Source organism: Muscardinus avellanarius (assembly GCF_963383645.1).
Source record: "Muscardinus avellanarius genome assembly, chromosome: Y".
In the NCBI taxonomy this organism is placed as follows: Eukaryota; Metazoa; Chordata; class Mammalia; order Rodentia; family Gliridae; genus Muscardinus; species Muscardinus avellanarius.
The window spans coordinates 8,535,941-8,557,285 of NC_137809.1; the positions used below are offsets into that span (position 1 = coordinate 8,535,941).

Consider the following 21,345-nt stretch of genomic DNA (forward strand, 5'->3'; position numbering starts at 1 on the left):
TAAACTGCAATCCTTTGGTCTCAGCCTCCTGAATGCTGGGAATAAAAGCATGCGCCACCATACCCGACTTCAAATTCTTTAAATATGGGAGTCAGCTAACTTTTCTTTACAGAGCTAAACAGTAAGCATTTTCCTCATTTTTTTTTTTTTTTTTTTTTTTTTTGCAGTACTGGGGGTGGAACCCAGGGACATTCTACCTCATAGCTACATCCCCAGTCCTATTTTTATTCTTTATTTTGAAACAGAATCTCAATGAATTACAAAGGACCTAACTAAGTAAGCCTCACTAAGTAGCTGATGCTGTCTGTAAACCGCCCGGTTTCTTCTAACTCTATTTATGATGTAAATATTTAGAAAAACTTGTCACCTGTTGTCACCTGTTGTCAATGGGGTAAGAATTTACTGATATAGGTTCCTACACTCATTAAGTGGCTTAATACTTTTTCTGATTTAATTTTTCAAATTTTTCTCTATAAAAAGTACTAAAACAGTAACTGAGCACAGTTATGAACACTTTTACCAATAAAAAAAACATTTAAAAAATTACTTAGCATTATTAAAAATGGGAAGAAACTGATTCTGCATGTACCTTACATATACGTCTTTGGGGGGGGGGGGGGGATAGACCAAGACAGTGCACTTGCCAGGCAAGTACTTTGCCACTAAGCTACATCCCGGCCCTACCTTAAATATTTGAGTAAAACGACATACTTCCAACTATACAAAATATGTTAGATTATAAAAATCACCTGGTGTTCTACTCCCTGGAACTTTCATATAGAGTTGCACAGTATTCATTCCCAATATAGTATGACCAACATGGCTCAGAAGATTTCCTGCTGATACAACACGCACAAAAGCAGGAAGTTTAGTCAGCTCATGTAACTGCAACTTCCACCTGCAATAAAATAACAAATTGAGAATGAAACCCACAAAAAATATTGGTATGAATTAGTCAGGTCCTCAAAATTCTTGTGATTTAATTAGGAAAAGTGGTATCCACAAATATTTTACCTTTTAAGACAGTAGTACTAAAATGTTTAACTTTTTCCAAAGATATAAAAGTCTTAATTCACTAAAAAAAAAAACCTCAAAATTTTAATAACCAAATCATTTTGTTTTTAAATTTATAGTTAGCACTTAATTTTCTTCATCTTATAATTTCAGATTGCTAAGGATACAGTCAAGACTAGCTTATCAATATACAAGTAGTAATAATAACTAAAGATGGAAAATAATAAGAATCTAGATAATTCCAAATTCCCCTTTTCTTCAGTTCATAGACTTACTTTTTGTTATCGGAGAGATCAATGTTGGTCCCAAATTTAATGGTTTTAAAAGGTCCTTTCCTTCTCCTCCCAGAACTTAAAAAAAAAAAAAAAAGAGAAATTATTAAATCCAGCCTGTTACATACAAATGCTAAGTGGACTCTAAAAGTTACTTACTCATCTAAAGATGTGGACTCATTGTCTGAATAGTCTTTAAGTTGTGTTTTTCTCTCATTTTCTTCCTATAGATTAAACAAAATGTTCACACTCAGTATCTGGTAAAAAGCTACTATTTTCAAAATACAAATGAATAAAACACTCCTTTACATAACTAAGAATGTCTGTATTTTTTTTGTGTGTGTGTGTGGGTCTGGGGATGGAACCCAGGGGCATTTGACCTCCGAGCTACACCCCCTGCCCTATTTTTTATTCTTTATTTTGAAACCAGGTCTCACTGAGTTGCAGAGGGCCTCACTAAGTAGCTGAGGCTGTCCGCGAACCGTGATCCTCCAGGTCTCAGCCTCCCTAATGCTGGGATTACAAGTGTGCGCCACCACACCCGGCAATAATGTCTGTGTTTTTAAAACTAAAAATTTGCTGGGGTGGTCCAGGCGCCCTGGCCCCGACCCGGGGCAGGTGGGCTGGCACTGGCGGGGCGCCCCTAGACGACCCCCACCTCCACCCGGAAGAACCCCGTGGTCCGGGCCCCCTGGCCCTGACCCTGGGCGGGTGGGCAGGCACTGGCGGGGCACCCCTAGGCGACCCCCCTCTCCACCCAGAAGGACCCTGTGGTCCGGCCCCGACCCTGGGCAGGTGGGCAGACACTGGCGGGGCACCCCTAGGTGAACCCCTCTCCACCCTGAAAGACCCTGTAAAAAAGGAAAAGAAAAAAAAAAAAGGAAAATATCGGAGAGGGGTCAAGGAGGTGGTGGATGCCAGGACACTGGAGATGCAGACAAAACTTATCCAAATGAACTGGAATTATTGGAAAAATTCCCCGCTAAGGAGGACTGTTTTTTCTCTACATTGTTAAAAATCTTGGACATCACCTGTAAGGAGAGAGACTTTAGCGGAGACCAAGGGGAAAGGCGGTGCTGAAAGTGGTCTCCGCGTTGGCGGTGGAGACTTGTATTCAGGAGAAGCAGAAATCGGAGCCTAACAACCTTATTATTATTATTATTATTTTTGGAGAAATTACACCAAAGGTGGAATGCTACCGTCGCACATGCTTAGGAAGACTGGACAACATTCAGAGTGGAAAAAGAGCTTGGGAAATATTTGAAATGGTGTAGACAGTGGCAATGGCAGTGGCCAGTACTCGGGAAACAGAGATCTGATGCATTACACCTGGAACCTTTGAAGTAATGACCCCAGAGGCAGAATGCTACCACCACCACGCACCCTCGAGAACGTGGGAAAAATAGCTGGGTGAAGAGGGTGCTCAGATTAGAGCTTGCCGAGGGTTGAGGCTGGCGACAGACACAGCAAAGCTGTGAGGCAAGGCCATTATTGAGTCCTCTGAGGTCGGGATCAGAGCCTGCCGAGGGGTTAGGCCGGTGCTGGGGCCAGCGAGGCCGGGATCAAAGCCTGCCGCGAGGCAAGGTCGGTGCTGGGGCCTCTGAGGCCAGGATCAGAGCCTGCCAAGGGGTTAGGCTGGTGCTGGGGCCAACGGCCGGCATCGGAGCCTTCCGTGAGGCAAGGCCGCTATTGAGGCCTCTGAGGCCGGGATCAGAGCCTGCCGAGGGGTTAGGCTGGTACTGAGGCCAGCGAGGCTGGGATCGGAGCCTGCCATGAGGCAAGGCCAGTGCTGGGGCCTCTGAGGCAGGGATCGGAGCCTGCCAAGGGGTTAGGCCGGTGCTGGGGCCAGCGAGGCCAGGATTGGAGCCTGCCGCAAGGCAAGGCCAGTGCTGGGGCCTCCGAAGCCGGGATCAGAGCCTGCTGAGGGGTTCGGCCAGTGCCGGGAACACTAGCCAGCATCGGAGTCTTCCATGAGGCAAGGCCGCTATTGAGGCCTCTGAGGCTGGGATTGGAGCCTGCCGAGGGGTTAGGCCAGTGCTGGGGCCAGCGAGGCTGGGATCGGAGCCTGCATGAGGCCGGGATCGGAGCCTGCTGAGGGGTTAGGCCGGTGCCGGGGACAGCGAGGCCGGGATCGGAGCCTGCTGAAGGGTCAGGCCGGTGCCAGGGCCAGCGTGGCTGATCAGAGCCTGCAGTAAGGCAAGGCCGGTGCTGGGGCCTCCGAGGCCAGGATCAGAGCCTGCCAAGGGGTTAGACCGGTACTGGGTCCAATGGCCAGCATTGGAGCCTTCCATAAGGCAAGGCCGTTATTGAGGCCTCTGAGGCTGGGATCAGATCCTGCCGAGGGGTTAGGCCGGTGCTGGAGCCAGTGAGGCTGGGATCGAAGTCTGCCGCGAGACAAGGCCGGTGCTGGGGCCTCCGAGGCCGGGATCAGAGCCTGCTGAGGGGTTAGGATGGTGCTGGGGCCACTGGCTGGCATCGGAGCCTTTCGTGAGCAAGGCCACTATTGAGGCCTCTGAGGCCGGGATCAGGAGCCTGCCAAGGGGTTAGGCCGGTGCTGGGGCCTCCGAGGCCGGGATTGGAGCCTGCTGTGAGGCAAGGCCGGTGCTGGGGCCTCCGAGGCCGGGATCGGAACCTGCTGAGGGGTTAGGCCGGTGCTGAGGCCAGCGAGGCCAGGATCAGATCCTGCCATGAGGCAAGGCTGGTGCTGGGGCCTCCAAGGCCAGGATCAGAGCCTGCTGAGAGGTTAGGATGGTGCTGGGGCCACTGGCCGGCATCAGAGCCTTCCGTGAGGCAAGGCCGCTACTGAGGCCTCCGAGGCCTGGATCAGAGCCTGCCAAGGGGTTAGGCCGATGCCAGGGCCATCGGCTAACATAGGAGCCTGCCATGAGAAAGGCCGGTGCTGGGCCCTCTGAGGTCGGGATCGGAGCCAGCTGAGGGGTTAGGCCAGTGTCGGGGCCAGCGAGGCCAGAACTGGGGCCTCTGATGAGGCAAGGCTGCTGCTTGAGCCAGCGAGATCTGGATCAGTCCACCGGGTAGCCAAGCCACAATTGGGGCCGTCAAGAGTGGGATCGGTATTTGCAACGCGGCATGCACAGAGAAATATCGCAGAAAATTAAAACCAGATGCTTTCCCTAATCAGCAATAACTAGGAGGAAAGGGACAACAGGAAGTGGTCAAACTATAGAAAGTGCCCTACAATGAAGTAATTAAGGTGACCAATCAGAGGGTATGGAATAGGGGAGGATGGAGCCTCTTTAAAAAGCAGGAGGTACATAAACATATGTATCAAAGTTAATCACCAAACAAGCATGGGATCGAGGGAGGGGGAGGGAATGGGATGGGGACTGGATGAGGGCTAATTGGATGATGTGTGCTTGTATATCCTCTCAAGTCTTGTATTCCAGTGTGATATATGATTACAATGCATCAATAAAAATAAAAAAATAAAAAATAAATAAATAAATAAAAATTATTTAAAAAAAACAAAAAAAATAAAGAATAAAAAACAGGGCAGGGGGTGTAGCTCAGAGGTCGAATGCCCCTGGGTTCCATCCCCAGACACACACACACAAAAGAAAGAAAGAAAGAAAGAAAGAAAGAAAGAAAGAAAGAAAGAAAGAAAGAAAGAAAGAAAGAAAGAAAGAAAGGAAGGTAGGTAGATTTGCCGGGTGTGGTTGCACAGGCTTGTAATCCCCACGATTGGGAGGCGGAGACAGGAGGATCACATAGGTTCGAAGCCAGCCTCACTGGCTTAAGAGACCCTGTTTCCAAAAACAAAAAAGTATAAAATGGGTCTGAATGGATCTGGGAGGTAGCCCAGAGGTAGAAGGGTTTCCAGGAACCCCAGTAACACACACACACACACACACACACACACACACACACACACACACACACACACACACACACACACACACACACTTTACAGATTGTATATATATATATTGGTGGTACTGGGGTTCCTGGAAGCCCTTCTACCTCCGGGCTACACTCCCAGACCTATTTTATATTTTTGAAACAGGGTCTCTTAAGCCAGTACAGCTGGCTTTGAACCTGCACGATCCTCCTGTCTCCACCTCCCAAGCGCAGGGATTACAAGCATTTGCCACCATGCCCGGCTACAGGTATATTTTTAAAAGATATCTCCAAATTATTACATTAAATAAAGTGACTAAAGAAGTCAAAAGTCCATTAATATGGTATTTAACCTCGCCAATTTTTATAAAATTATGATGAAACTTGGGAATTACACAAATTTATTTAGAAACAAAACAAAAAAAGCACAATCTGGGCTAGGTCATGCACCCTTGTAATTCCAGTACTTGAGAGACTGAGAAAGGAGAATTACAGGTTTAAGGCCCACCTAAGCAAGACCATTTCAAGGGAAAAATAAATAATAAATAAATAAACAAACAAACAAACCAGCAGTTGTGGCATAAGCTTGTAATATCAGTACTTGGAAGGCTGAGTCAGGAAGGTTGCAGTTTAAGGACAGCCTCAGCTACTTAGTAATGCCCTTTAAACTCAGTGAGACCCTGTTTCAAAATTAAATAATAAAAAATTGTGCTGAAAGAGTACCTTGGAGGTAGAATGCCCCTGGGTTCAATCCTCAGAACCAAACACACACACACAAAACAAAAACAAAAAACAGTAATTTCTTGGCCCTTTAAAACTTTTTATCTCTCGCTCTCTCTTTTTTTTTTTTTTTTTTTTTTTGGTGGTACTGGGGTTCTTGGAAGCCCTTCTACCTCCGGGCTACACTCCCAGACCTATTTTATATTAGGGTCTCTTAAACCAGCGTGGCTGGCTTTGAACCTGCCCAATCCTCCTGTCTTCGCCTCCCAAGTGCGGGGATTACAAGTGTGCGCCACCACGCCCGGCTTAAAACTTTTTCTCTTTTGAAAAATTAATATGTTATTGGTTTATGGTAATTGTGCACCACAGTGAGATTCATAACGATATATTCATATATATAAAGTATCATTTGATCTGTTCCCTCCCCCTCAATTCTCTTCCAATAATGTATTAGTGTCTCTCTTCATGTTCATGTTATAAGTTATGAACAATGAGAAAAATGTGATAAAGGTGAGATTATGATATAGGAAAATTGTTCATGAAATTCACATGTGTAACAAGTGGCTTGTGGTGTTTATAAGCAATATCAAATAATACTCTATAAAAAATCAATTTAAAATGCATCAAAATATATCAACCAATGCCCCACACAAAAAAATAAATTTCTAATGCCATATAGAAATTAAAAGAGCCATGAAAATAACAAACAATTCTAACAGAAACTATATTAGGTGTTAAATATTACATTGCATACTGTTTACATATACTATACATATATTTTAAGGAATATATTTAATAATTTTATTGGCTATTTGATTATTCTATAAAAGAATTTAAAACATCTTATTTTATTATGTGCTAAGAAGTTCTGATTCTGCTTCTTATTAGAAATTTCAATGACTATCATCTGGCTTAAGATTTTTTTTGGTTTTCAATTCTCCCTATGTTTTGAGACATTTCTATCTATTTCTACTTTTGCAAATTTTTTACAGACTACAATGAATACTGAAAGACCATTGCCGGGTGTAGTAGTGCATGCTGGTAATCCCAGCATTTGGGAGGCTGAGACAGAAGGATCAAGGTTTGAGGACAGCCTCAGCTACTTAGTGAGGCCATCTGCAACTCAGTGAGACCCTTTTTCAAAATAAAACATATAAAATAGGTCTGGAGGTATAGCCCAGAGGTAGAAAGCCCCTGAGTTCCACCCCAATACCACCACCAAATAACCCCCCAAAACCCAAAACAAACAAACAACAAAAACCAAGTGTGAGCCACCATGCCCAATGGTACTTCACACTTTAAAAAAAAAAAAAAAAAGATAAGCCAAGTCTAATATATAGCTGGAGATGGATAACAATGTGAAGAAAATTATGTGGCTCAAATGTTCACTCAGCCACTGAGGAACTGTTTAATCTGACAAATATTTTTATAAGATACATGAATGGTCTTTCAGTTTTGTTTGTTTATGTAATTGCATTACTGGGGATGGAACCCAGTGTCATTCTACCTCTGAAAGGCAACCCAGCCCTCCCAAAGGCAAATTAACACAGTAACTTTACTTCTCTGTTAACAAAGTTTAATTCACTAGGGTCTTGGTAAAATTTTGAAATTTTAGTAATATCTTATACTTATATGACATTAAATAGTATACATCAAACAGATGGATAAAAGAAATATGATCTACTGAAACTGGAGAGGAATGTAGAGAAGAAAGAAAAACAAACTTACTCTCAATGATTCCTGAAAGGAGGAAGCCTGGTACTGTGCATATTTAGCAATTGTGGTATGTGATCTATTACTTTCATAACGCCAGATTTTCTTTGTTCCAGTGGGATCCCAGTTTTCATCAGATGGTTGCAAATACTGTGTCCTCACTTCTACTATATGTTCATTGTTGGCTTCCACCAAAGTTTTGGTAGAGAAGAGTCCAAGATCTTCATAAATAAATAAGTTTTGTTAGTAATTAAAATAGTATTCGGTACAATGAAAATTTGATTGTGCTTATTTCTTCTTCTTCTCTCTCTTTTTTTTTTTTTTTTTTTGGTGGCCCTGGGGTTCCTGGAAGCCCTTCTACCTCCAGGCTACCCTCCCAGACCTATTTTATATTTTTATTTGGAAACAGGATCTGTTAAGCCAGCACAGCTGGCTTCGAACCTGTGCGATCCTCCTGTCTCCGCCTCCCAAGCACAGGGATTAAAGCAATTAAAGCATACAACACCATGCCCGGCTATTTTATACTTTTTTGTATTTGGAAACAGGGTCTCTTAAGCCATCGCAGTTGGCTTTGAACCTGCGCAATCCTCCTGTCTTCGCCTCCAAAGCACGGGGATTACAAGCCTGTACCACCATGCCCGGTGAATTATTTTGTTTTATAAAGTTCCATCAGTTTCCCTTAAGATTAAGTTGTAAATTATTTGGTACCACAGATTTGAGGATTAGTCCCTGGATGTAACTAACAGAATTGGTGTAATAAGCCATCTGTGGTGTTTATAAGCAATATCAATAAATACTCTTTATGTTTCATATTTAAAATATCTTCATTTATGTAACCTAAAATGTTCATATTTTATAATTTTTAAATAAAAATCCTATTTAAATTGCCAAAAATGCACATCAATTATATTAGATGTTGAAAACATGCTTGTTCAAATTCAATATAATTGGACATAGATTCTTTTAAAACAAAGTGCTTGCCAGGCATGTGGCGCACGCTTGTAATCCCAGCATTTGGGAGGCTGATTCAGGAGAATCGTGTTTCACGGACAGCCTCAGCTACTTAGTAAGGGCCCCAGCAACTCAGTGAGACCCTGTTTCAAAATAAAGAATAAAACATTGGGCTAGGGGTGTAGCTCGGAGGTCAAATGCCTCTGGGTTCCATCCCAGACCCACAAAAATATAAAAATTTAAAAAATAAAATTAAAAAAAACCAAAGTGCTTTAAATATTACGATCAAAATTTTTTAATCATTTATAAGAGACAGATGGGGGAAAGATACAGAGATAGAGATGAGGAAGAGAAAGGCAGAAACAGAAACAGAGATGGAGGAAGAAATAAAGACAGTGATAGCAAGAAAGATAATCTACAAACAGAATTAAATTTCAAAATGCTGAAAATAGCCAGGCATGGTGGTGCTTATGATCCCAGTACGTGGGAGGATCAGTAAAGAGGATCCCAGGTTCAAGGTCAGCGCATGACAATTTAGCAAGACCCTGTTTCTAAATTAAAAGTAATGGGGAGGGGGGTTCAACTCAGAGGCCCAATGACCCTAGATTCAATAAGGAAAGAAGAAAAGGAGAGAAAGAGGAAGGGAGGGAGGGAAGGAAGAAACTGAAAATAAAAGAGTATTAATTGGTGTTCTAGGTTTAAAAATAGTAAAAGTAATGCTGTGTTTTTTTAAGCTTACCTAACTTGAGAGCTCCAGCAAGGCCACGTATTACTGTTACAGGGTTTTTTGGATTTGTACAAAATTGATGTAATGGAGGAAAGAAAGCATCACGTTTATTTTCCAACTGAAAAGTAAAAATGTTTTGTTAGGCCTCAGAAAAGTGACTAAATATATTGCAAACTCATTTTTACATCCATCTGGCAAGTTTAAAATGTACAATGAATCTGTAACAGTTAATATTGCATTGTTACATACTATGGTTATTTACTATTAATCTTGTTTAAAAAAATTGGAGCGACAACAGTTATATAAATTTCTCATTTAAAAAAGTACATGTAAGCTGGGAACATAGGCACAACACAGCTAATCCCAGGAAACTAAGACAGAAAGATCACAGGTTGAAGGAAAGGCTCAGCAATCTACCAGTGAGACTCTCAGCAACCTGGTGAGACCCTAGTTTTCAAATAAATAAATAAAACAGGGCTGAGGGGTTTATCTAAAGAAGCAGAGTGATTTCTAGGTTCAATTCACAGTGAAAACGAACAAACAAATGTTAAATTTGTTGTTGTTTTTTTCTTTTCATTTTTGTCGTACTGGGGATTGAATTCATAGGTATTTCACATTTGAGCTATACCCTCAGCCCAATTTTATTCTTTATTTAGAAACAGGACCTTACTAAATTGTGGAGGGCCTCACCAAGTTGGCCATAAATCTGTGATCCTCCTGTCTCAGCCTTTCAACTACTGGGATTACTATGCCCAGAACTCACAGCCCACCCCTCCCTCCCTCCCTCCCTCCCTCCCTCCCTCCCTCCCTCCCTCCCTCCCTTCCTTCCTTCCTTCCTCTTTCATAAACCATTTCTCTAAGTTACTGGTCTGGATTCACAATTCTCCTGTCTCAGCCATAGGTGTATGCTCCACCAGGCCCAAACAGATTCATTTATTAAAAGATGTTTTAGCTGGCGTGGTGGCGCACTCTTGTAATCGCCACACTTGGGAGGCTGAGACAGGAGGATGGCGAAGGTTTGAGGCCAGCCTCAGCTACTTTGTGAGGCTCTCAGCAACTCAGTGAGACCCTGTTTCCAAAAAATATATAAAATGGGTCTGGGAGTATAGATGGGAGGTAGAAAAGCCTCTGAGTTACACCCCCAGTACCACACACACACACAAAAAGTTGTTTTATCTCTTTTATCACACAAGATACAAAAAAAATTTATATTTTTAGCTACCCAAGTATTTCCAAGTGTACTTCCCCATTATTGATCCAAAAAATTATTTAAATATTTTAGCTACACAAGTATTTCCAAGTGTACTTTTCAAGTATATTTCCCATGATTTCTTAAAGAGGTTGAAAGTGAAACGTAAAATATAAAATCAAAATATTTTTAAAACAACTATGAATTTTTTAATGTTTAATGAGACCTGCAAAGGAAAAATTTTAAGTTTGTATTTATCCCCTCAACATTTATTTGAAAGCTTTATTTTCATCTACATTTCAACTTCCACTAAATAGAGCTACAACATTTAATTTGGTAAAGGATTAATATCACAGCGGGGAGGGGGGAAAATCTCCAATTTCCTCATAAAAATTCTAGGTGTGGTGGCATATACCTGTCATCCTCTAACTTGGGAAGGCTGAGTCAATATTCCAGTGATTAACAAACTTTTCTGTCAGAGACTAGACATAAAGTTTTTACTTTATAGAACTACATTTTTTAAAAATTTTCAATTACTTAACTCTAAAAATGCAATCAGAAAAATATAAATAATTGAGTAGAGCTCCGTTCCAACAAAACTTTCTTTATAAAAAGAAGATGGTGGGCCACATCTAGACTAAGAACACTGATTCATTATAGCTGATATATAGAGATATTTCTGAAATATTTACTCTGTGAAGAAACTTAATATTTCCTAAAGGACATCTGAACTGAATTAAAAATATTTATATCACTGGGTGTGGTGGCGCACGCTTGTAATCCCAGCATTCAGGAGGCTGAGACTGGAGGTTCACAGTTCGCAGACAGCCTCAGCTACTTAGTGAGGTCCTTTGCAACTCAGTGAGACCCGGTTCAAATGAAGTATTAAAAAAAATAGCACAGGGGTGTAGCTCGGAGGTAGAATGACTCTGGGTTCCATCCCCAGAGCGACAAAAAAAAAAAAAAAAAAAAAAAGAAAGAAAAGAAAAGAAAACAGAAAAAAAATTATATCTTGAAAAGACAAGTCAGTTCAAAGACTTCATTTACTTTTGATTAATCAACTGAGACTCACATAAATACTAGGTGTGGGTGGATTCAACTTTTCCTTTGGCAAGGGAGGGTATGGTGAAGCTGGTGGTCTTGGAGGCGGACATTTATCCAACAGAATGTGACTATCAGACAAGCCATTTTTACATAGATTCCTTTAAAAAAAAGAAGTAGAAATATATCAATAGTACAGGTATTTCAAAAATCAAAAAATCTGAATTGTTAGGAATAAAGCATTTATAAAAATACAATGATTCTAGAATATTCAGATTAATTTTAAAAAACAGAATAGATATTAATTTCAGTAGAAAGTCTCTAATTTTTTAACTAAACACATAGTCAAGCAAAATTATTTAATTAAATTAAATATACTATATATGGCACAAATTAGTGTGTGTGTGTGTGTGTGTGTGTGTGTGTGTGTGTGTGTGTGTGTTACAGGGATAGAAAGAACCCAAGGCATTCTACCTCTGAGCTTTGCCCCCAGCCCTATTATTTATTATTTATTTCGAAACAGGCTCACACTGAGTTGCACAGGGCCTCACTAAGTAGCTGAGGCTGGCTACAAACCCAGATCCTTCTGTCGCAGCCTCCCAAATGCTGGGATTATAGGCATGCACCATAGGCCCAGATCAAATTACTTTTGTTATTGTTTATAACTTTCCAAATTATTTTCTTACTTCAAGATTAGGTATGAACTCTAATTTTCTCTGTACCACATTTTACCCTTAAATTTTCTACATTAACTATTAAAATAGTCAAAAGGGTTTTGATACTATTAACAGTATCATAATATATCTCTTTACTCAGTCTCTCCTTTTTTTTTTTTTTAATCTTTTCTATTTGGTATTAGAGATTGAATACAGGGCATTGCACTTTGCCACTAAGCGTCATCCCAGCCCTATACATCTTTTTTCATACATTGTTTTTTTTGGGGGGGTCTGGGAATGGAACCCAGAGGCATCTGACCTCCGAGCTACCCTCCCTGCCCAATTTTTTCTTTTATTCTGAAACAGGGTCTCAATGAGTTACAGAGGACCTCACTAAGTAGCTGTCTGAGAACCGCAATCCTCCAGTCTCAGCCTCCTAAATGCTGGGATTACAAGCGTGCGCCACCACGCCTGGCTCGTACATAACATCTTAATAACTATTTCTAAAATATCTTGGTGAAAACTTCCCAAACCAGAAACTCCATCTGTTTCAAAAAATCACTTCAGCCAGGCGTGGGGGAACACGCTTGTAATCCCAGTACTTGGGAGGCTGAGACAGGAGGATCGCGCAGGTTCGAAGCCAGCCTCAGCTACTTAGTGAGGCTCTCAGCAACTTAGTGAGACCCTGTTTCCAAATAAAATAGAAAATAGGTCTGGGAGTATAGCCCGGAGGTAGAAAAGCCTCTGGGTTCCACCTCTAGTACCACAAAAAAAAAAAAAATCACTTCAAAACTTATATTCTATGTAATTATTGGCTAATATTCACAATAAGACTGCAGAATTTATAATTTACAATAATTTTTGAAGTGATGTATACACTTGTGATGTATTCTCAATTGTACATAATTATTAATTAATAGTATCCAGATTCATTTTTTCATATAGGAAAAAATATCACATTTGTAAAAATATAAATCTCAAAATGTGGTAATGATTACTTTCAAAACTCAAATTCTTCTGGTCTAAGAATTTAAGAATAGTATTTCTAAATCCTTAACATTTAAAAATATTCAGAAAACTGTTGAGCCTTTCAAAAGACTCAAGCTCTCTTACATAATTTTTAAAATTCATTAAACAATGTATTAAAATATCAAAGAAAATATACATTAAATACTAAGATTCAAATAAAAATATAAACTTCTACTTTGAAAAATAAAACCTATATAGTACCTGTATATACTTAAAAAGAAACTATTGTCTCATTTCAAATTATAGAACAATATAGCTGAAACTAAAATTATCATTGCTTTGCTTTCTTTCTTTCTTTCTTTCTTTCTTTACAAAGACAATTTCTTATGAGGATCATTATAATTGTACTACTAATAACTAAGGCTTCACACACACACACACACACACACACACACACACACACACACACACACACACACACATATGGTGAGACCCTGTTTCCAAATAAAATGTAAAATAGATCTGAGAGTGTAGCCCAGGGGTAGAAAGCCCATGGGATCCATCCCCAGTACCACAAAAATAAGTGCCAAGATTTACATTATAAATCAAATTTGTAAGAACTATTTATTAAAGATAAAATTTAAATTACTGTCTAGTAGTAAAATTTTAAACTACTATTTAGAATCCCTCCACAAAGCATTAAGAAAGATATGTTAGAGTTGGAAGCCGGGCATTGTGGCTCACATTTGTAAACCCAGCATTTGTGAGGCTGAGCCTGGAGGATTGTGGTTCACAGACAGCCTCAACTACTTACTGGGGCCCTTTGCAACTCAGTGAGACCCAGTTTCAAAATAAAGAATAAAAAATAGGCCTGGGGGTGTAGCTTGGAGGTCCAATGCCCCTGGGTTCCATCCCCAGACCCACAATAAAAAAAAAAAAAAAAGGAGTTGGATCTATGAGGAGGGAGCTGGAAGGAAGTCCACCAAGTGGTGTGTACATGTATGTCCCTATCACTCTGAATTACATTATTTTGTCAGATTACAATGTACCAGTAAAACTATATATATATTTTTAATTTGACCTGATTCAGCTTAAGCTTTATAAATTTTAAATGTTGGATGGATCCTAACGTACAAATTGTAGGTAACAACAACAACAAAAAAAAACACTTGGCTAATTGGACAATCCAAGTATCCTCATAAGGACAGTATAATAAAGAGTCAGTCATCATCTCTACATAATAAAATACTGTTTTCAATGCTAAGTCATATTCCTGTTTACTTTTTTGGGGGTGAGGGTAAAGGGGATGGAACCCAGGAGCATTCTACCTCCAAGCTATGTTTCAGCCCTTTTTAGGTTGAAAATAGGTCTTCCTAGGTTGCTGAGTCTAACTAAATTGCTGAGACTGACCTTGAACCTGTGATATTCCTATTTCAGCCTCCTAAGTACTAGATGACAGTTATTTAAAATGTCATGGCTAGCTTTACATTTTAAATAAGACAGGATTCAGTTTCAATAAAGCTCATTTGCTAGAGGGAAAAGTAATGTGATATATATAGTCACACATTTCAGTCAATAACATACTAGATTACATTGTCGAGTAAAATTATGAACATCGTTGTATACTTCTACTTCGGTAAAAATGATAAAAATCACCCATTGATATGTCAACACATGATTGTATTAAAATTTAAAATACGCTGGGTGTGGTGGCGCACGCTTGTAATCCCTGCGCTTGGGAGGCTGAGACAGGAAGATTGCACAGGTTCGAAGCCAGCCTCAGTTACTTAGTGAGGCTCTCAGCAATTTAGTGAGACCCTGTTTCCAAATAAAATATAAAATGGCCCAGAAGTAGAAAGCTTCTGGGTTCTACCCCCATACCATCAAAAAATAAATAAATAAATAAAATTTAAAATACAAGATATTGATCAAGTGTTTAACTTTGGAAAAGTTTCTTTTGCTTATTTATGGTGGTGCTATAAGTTTATACTAACATACAGAAATGAGAAAATAAGAACTGACAGTAATTTCTACAGTTTTATAACAGCTTTTTAAAAACAGATTTATTTAGCTAGGTGTACTGGCACATACCTGTAATCCCAGTACTCCTGTACTAGGGAGGCTGAGATAGGAGGATCGCAGATTTGAGGATAGCCTAAGCAAGTAATGAGACACTTACTCATCAACCTAGTAAGACCCTATTTCAAAATAAAAATGAAATATGTCTGGGGGTGTAGCTCAGAGGTAGAATGTCCCTTAGTTCAATCCCCAGTACAACAACAACTACAAAAACAAATCTTAAGTACAATGCCGGGCATGGTGGCTCACCCTTTTAATTCTAGTACTTGAGAGGCTGAGACAGGAGGATCGCGTGGGTTCAAAGCTCTCAGTAACTTAGTGAGACCCTGTTTCCAAATAAAATAGAAAATAGGTCTGGGAGTGTAGCCTGAAGGAAGAAAGCCTCTGGATTCCATTCCCAGCACCACACACACACACAAGAAAAATAAAATAAAATAAAATAAATCTTAAGTACAATGCTAAAAACTATTGCAGAGATGTGTAGATCAAAAATAACTATGTAATGTTTCCTACATATTATGATCAAGTCAGATATATGTGCTTTCACAGGGCAAAAACCAAAATTGTTTAGTATAAAAGTGTAAGATACTTTTTTGTGTATGTAGAGTACTGGGGATTGAACTCAAGTACATTTGACCTCTGCACTACACCTAGTCCTATATTTTGTTCTTAAGTTTGAAACAAATTCTCACTAAATTGTTGAGGGCCTAAATTGCTGAAGCTGTCTGTGAACCGCGATCCTCCTGCCTCAGCCTCCCAAGTACTAAGATTACAAGGATGTACCACCGCACCTGGCCTGTAAGATGTTCTTCAAAGTATCTTAGCAATAGTTAATTAATATTATCAATCCTCATAAATTTCCTAAACTAGGGAAATTATATTTATTTTCATTATTTATTTATTTCTTGCACTGGGGATTGAACCCAAGGGCATAGCTCTGGGCTATACACAGCCGTATTTCATTTTTTATTTGGAGACAGGCTCTCACTAAATTGCTAATGCTGGCTTTGGACCTGTGATCCTCCTGTCTCAATTTCCCAAGTACTGGGATTACAGGAATCCACCATCATACCTCACTTAAAATCAATGTTCTTTTCTATTTCTCTGAATTTTTAAGACTTCTGCTCAGAATAGACCACTATCAACTGATAGTCTGTTTATACATAGTAACTATCATTTCTGCCTAGCTCATTAAGATTAAAAATATTTTTTTTTTCTGTGTGTGGTACTGGGGATTAAATTAAGAGGCATCCTACCTTTGAGCTACCCCAGTCTGGTTTTATTTCTTATTTTGAAACAGGGTCTTGTTAAGAGTGATGAGAATCTCCCAACTTGCTGAAGTGATCCCTAAACTTCTGAACCTCCTGTCTTAGCTTTCCAAGTACAAGGTTACAGGCATGTGACACTAGGCCCGGCAGATTCAGAATACTTCTATACCTAGCTTTTAGAATCCAATCTTTTTTTTTTTTTTTTTTTGGGTGGTACTAGGAGTGGAACCCAGAGGCTTTCTACCTCCAGGCTATCCTCCCAGACCTATTTTATATTTTATTTGGAAACAGAGTCTAAGTAGCCAAGACTGGCTTAAAACCTGTGCGATCCCCTGTCTCAGCCTCCCAAGCGCAGAGATTACAAGTGTGCGCCACCACGCCCGGCAGAATCCAATCTTTAAGCCAGGCGTGGTGAGTTGGGAGGCTGAGACTGGAGAATTGAGATTGGCGGACAGCCTCAGCTACTTAGGCCCCCCACAACTTAGTGAGACCCTGTTTCAAAATAAGGAATAAAAAATATGGCAGGGGGTATAGCATGAAGGTCAAAGGTCCCTGGGTTCCATTCCCACACCTAGGGAAAAAAAAAAAAGAATCCAATCTTTACATTCTCTCTCATTCATTCATTCATTCATTCATTTTCAATCATTCTCTCTCCTTCCCCTCTTTTCAGCTTCCTTTTCCTTTTGGAGGAAGTGAGGAGTGCTTTTTCATTAGTAAATTGGAGAAATAATACTTGCACCCAAAGGTATCTTATGGTACTTTCAACTTTCAAAAGTAAAAGCATGCCTGGTATGGCAGTACATGCCTGTAATAACCAGTACTTGGCAAGCTGACACAGGAGAATAACAGGTTTGAGCTCAGTCTCAATACCTTTCCAAGAGTCTTAACAATTTAGAATGTTTCAAAATATAAAAGGGCTAAGCCAGGTGTGGTGGCACACGCTTGTAATCCCAGCATTCAGGAGGCTGAGACTGGAGGATCTCGGTTCTAGGACAACCTCAGCTACTTAGTGAGGACCTTTGCAACTCAGTGAGACCCTCTTTCAAAATGAATAAAAAAGAGGGCTGGGTTGCCTCTCAGAGGTAGAATGCCACTGAGTTCCATCCCCAGACCCACAAAAAAAAGAAAAAAAGAAAAAGAAAAAGAAAAAGAAAGAAAGAAAAGGGCTGAGTGTGTAGCTTGAAGATAGAATATCCATGAGATGAATCTCCATTACTCATTTTAATATTGGTTTTGTATATAAATAATCGTGATAGCCGGGCGTGGTGGCGCACGCTTGTAATCCCCGCGCTTGGGAGGTGGAGACAGGAGGATCGCACAGGTTCGAAGCCAGCCTCGTTGGCTTAAGAGACCTTGTTTCCAAATAAAAATATAAAAATAGGTCTGGGAGTGTAGCCCGGAGGAAGAAGGGTTTCCAGGAACCCCAGTACCACCAAAAGAAGATATATGGGGGGGGGGAGGGAGGGAGGGAGGGGAGGGGAGGGGGAGGAGGAGGAACAAAGAAAAAATTATGTATCTCTGGCACAGCAAAAAGTCCTCCTAAACTGGACATGATGATACACACTTGTAACCCCAGTATTTGGGAGGCTGAGACGAGAGGATCGCAGGTAATGGCCAGCCTCAACTACTTGTGAGTCCTTCCGCAACTTAGTGAGATGTTTCAAAATAAAGAATAAGGCTGGGTGTGATGGTGCATGCTTGTAATCCCCATGTTTGGGAGGCGGAGACAGGAGGATCGTGCACTGGCTTAAGAGACCCTTGTTTCAAAAAATAAAAAAGTATAAAATAGGTCTGGGAGTGTAGCCCGGAGGTAGAAGGGCTTCTAGGAACCCCATTACCACTAAATAAATAAATAAATAAATGTAATTTTACTTTTTAATTACTTAAAAAAAAGAATAAACTAAGGCTGAAGGTGGAAGTAGAAAAAGTTCTGCTAACATTTATAACCAATAGAAAGAAAAGGGTGCCTGATATATATATATATATATATATATTTCAGTATTGAAATCAGAATAATATGCACCTCAAATTTTCCTGGCTCTCTTCTTCATTTTATAATCTCTTCTTTTTTTTTTTTTTTTTTTTTTTTTTTTTGGTGGTACTGGTTGAGATGAAACCCAGGGGCTTTCTACCTCCAGGCTACACTCCCAGACCCATTTTATACTTTATTTGGAAACAGGGTCTCACTACATTACTGAGAGCCTCACTAAGTAGCTGAGGCTGGCTTCACGATCCTCCTGTCTCAGCCTCCCAAGTATATGGATTACAAGAGTACACCACCATGCCATGCTTTATCATCTCTTCTTATCAAAGTCTCTTATCAAAATGTCTTTTCAAATGTAAGTAAATACTAGTCTTAATAGTCAGAGGGATCCACTCTTACTTTAATATCCAACAACTCTGAGCAACAAGAAAATAAAACGGCAGGTGTGCCACCAAGCCTGGCTCCCATTCTCATTTTAAAGCCCAGAATAAAGTCAATCACATAGATAACAGCTCTTATAACCAATAAAATACTAGACATAGACATTATCTCTCAGATAAAGCCCAAGTAACTACAACTTTTAAACACAAAGTTTCTTATGAAACTTATTTTAGATATTTAACTTTACTATCTTTGGCTATATATTAAAAAAAACAAAATTGCATTTCTACTTTAAAAAAATCTTGGTTTTATGTCTTCTGATCTGGGCAATAACAGCTGTTTTCACTTTCTGGTGAACTTTCCCATACTAACCTGCATGCCTTCAGAACTTCTGTTGAATTGGAGTATATGGACACAGACATCGATGGTATAGTCTTAGGACTAGATTTGTGGCTAACTACAGGCAGGACTACTTTTGTAGAGCTCTGTGAATTATCCATCCCTTCTCCATTAATTGTTAACCCACCAGTAGGACTAAGGCTGGTAACACTGTGTGTGCTTATCTGCTCTGTGGACTTTGGAGAAGGCGTTGCTATGGAAATGGCTGAAGAAGGTGAAGAGGCAACAGAATTATCAGTCTTTATATTACTATTATTGACTTTATCACAGGTTCCAGTACTCATACTGTCACTGGCTCTTCCAATCAACAAGGCAGAGAGCTGAGGATTGTCTGCAATGATTAAATTTGGTGACACAGAATCTCCATGGTTAGGACTGGAAATAGCAACTGCTGTCACCTGATGAACATGGTTTGAAAATCCCTTCATACCAGCACAGCTATTAGAGGTGTCTCCAGCATGCCTGCTTATTTCAGACCCCAAGGATATATTTCTTGAAGGCTTGCTCTCTTTGGTAACAATATCTTTTTGTCCACCTGAGGTAGCAATGTGAAAGGAGAGGTTATTGAGAGCATCCCCTTGTGCTACTGAATTTCTAGGCAGAATGTGATGTCCATTCTGATTCTGAATATCAGTACAAGATGTCTGGAGATACTGGTTAGACCTAGTAGGGAACTGAGGTTGTTCATCATTGGGTCCTCCCAAATGTGAACTCTGACCTTTATGAAGCCCCTGAAAAAAAGAAAGAAAAGAAAGAAAAAAAATAAAAATAATTGGTTGAATTATTATACCATGAAAACTCAGAATGCATTTACAGAACAACACTGAGGAATAAAACTGTTAAATAAATAAAAAGGTACCACTATATATAGACCATTAACTATATCCTTTATTTTAAGTTTCCATAATCAACAATTTAAAATAATTGGTATTGTTAAAGTAAATGGAATAACCTGGCTGCTAAATTTAATTATATTAGTGCAACAAAAAAATCTACACATATAATACTTAAGAATGTTAAAATGAGCAAAGTCTGATGATGCATGCCTATAATCCCAGTACTTGCAAGACTGAGACAGAAAGTTTAAAGGTTCAAGGCCAACCTCAGCAACTTAGGGCAACTATCAGTAACCCATTCCGATCCTGTTTCAAAACAAAACATAGAAAGGTTTGAGGTATAGCTCAGAGGTAGAATGCCCCTGTGTTCGATCCCCAGTCCAAACACACATGTCAGTTCTGACATGCATCTTCATCTTAAGAAAAGTAAGTCTCTAAATTTAATTTAAATGGAAAATTTTACATATATTAATTAACTAGAGTCCTAATTATATATACACAAACCCGTCACTATTGTTTATAGTAAGTTTTTACATAAAGTGTACTCATTAAATTTTTTAAGTTATCAGTAAGCGTTAAAAGTTGATCTAAAAACAAAAGTCAAAGGAAAAGTACTGATATGACCAAAAACAAGTTTTATAGCCTATCTGAATTTCTGACCTCATATTATCCACTATGGCAAGACCAACCCTAACTAATGATATGACAGCACTTTTCCCAAACACATAATTAGGAGAATATACTGATATTACTTAGAGAATTGCAGTTTGGAGTCAGCCTCAGCTACTTATGCAGTGAGACCCTGTTTCAAAATAAAGAATAAAGCCAGGCACACACTTGTAATCCCCACACTTGGGAGGCGGAGACAGGAGGATTGTGCAGGTTCAAAGCCAGCCTCAGTGGCTTAAGAGACCCTGTTTCCAAATAAAAATGAAGAATAAAAAGTAGAGCTGGGGATATTGCTCAGAGGTAGAATACCCCTGAGTTTCATTCCAGTGCCACCAAAACAAAAACAAAAAAATTGAGCCGGGTATGGTGGCACACACTTGTTTGTGCCCAGTGTTGCAAACTGACCTAAGAAGACTTTGATTTTAATTACAAATTAACTAATTTTTTTTTTTCAGAAACAATGCTTAAATAAGAGAATGTTTAGCCAGGCATGGTGGCACACGCTTGTAATCCCAGCATTTGGGAGGCTGAGATAGGAGGATTGTGGATCAAGACCAGCCTCAGCTATTTAATGAGGCCCTCCACAATTCAGTGAGACCTTGTTTCAAAATAACAGGGCTAG

The 21,345-nt window shown here is 39.8% G+C and overlaps 2 protein-coding genes across 2 annotated transcripts in view; both read right to left on the reverse strand.

Moving 5' to 3' along the window:
- LOC308279535 (F-box-like/WD repeat-containing protein TBL1XR1) overlaps nt 1–21,345 on the reverse strand; it is a gene marked incomplete at both ends in the record, with an annotated part of 935,328 nt that overhangs the window by 311,025 nt on the left and 602,958 nt on the right.
- Nucleotides 1–21,345, reverse strand: part of LOC308279544 (histone demethylase UTY-like) — a gene marked incomplete at both ends in the record, with an annotated part of 146,658 nt that overhangs the window by 9,290 nt on the left and 116,023 nt on the right. The window contains 7 exons of the mRNA XM_080719671.1: nt 750–898; nt 1,290–1,364; nt 1,446–1,510; nt 7,590–7,795; nt 9,265–9,370; nt 11,514–11,643; nt 19,192–19,949. Of these exons, the coding sequence (XP_080575797.1) occupies nt 750–898; nt 1,290–1,364; nt 1,446–1,510; nt 7,590–7,795; nt 9,265–9,370; nt 11,514–11,643; nt 19,192–19,949 (1,489 nt within the window). The remainder of the gene's footprint in view (nt 1–749; nt 899–1,289; nt 1,365–1,445; nt 1,511–7,589; nt 7,796–9,264; nt 9,371–11,513; nt 11,644–19,191; nt 19,950–21,345) is intronic.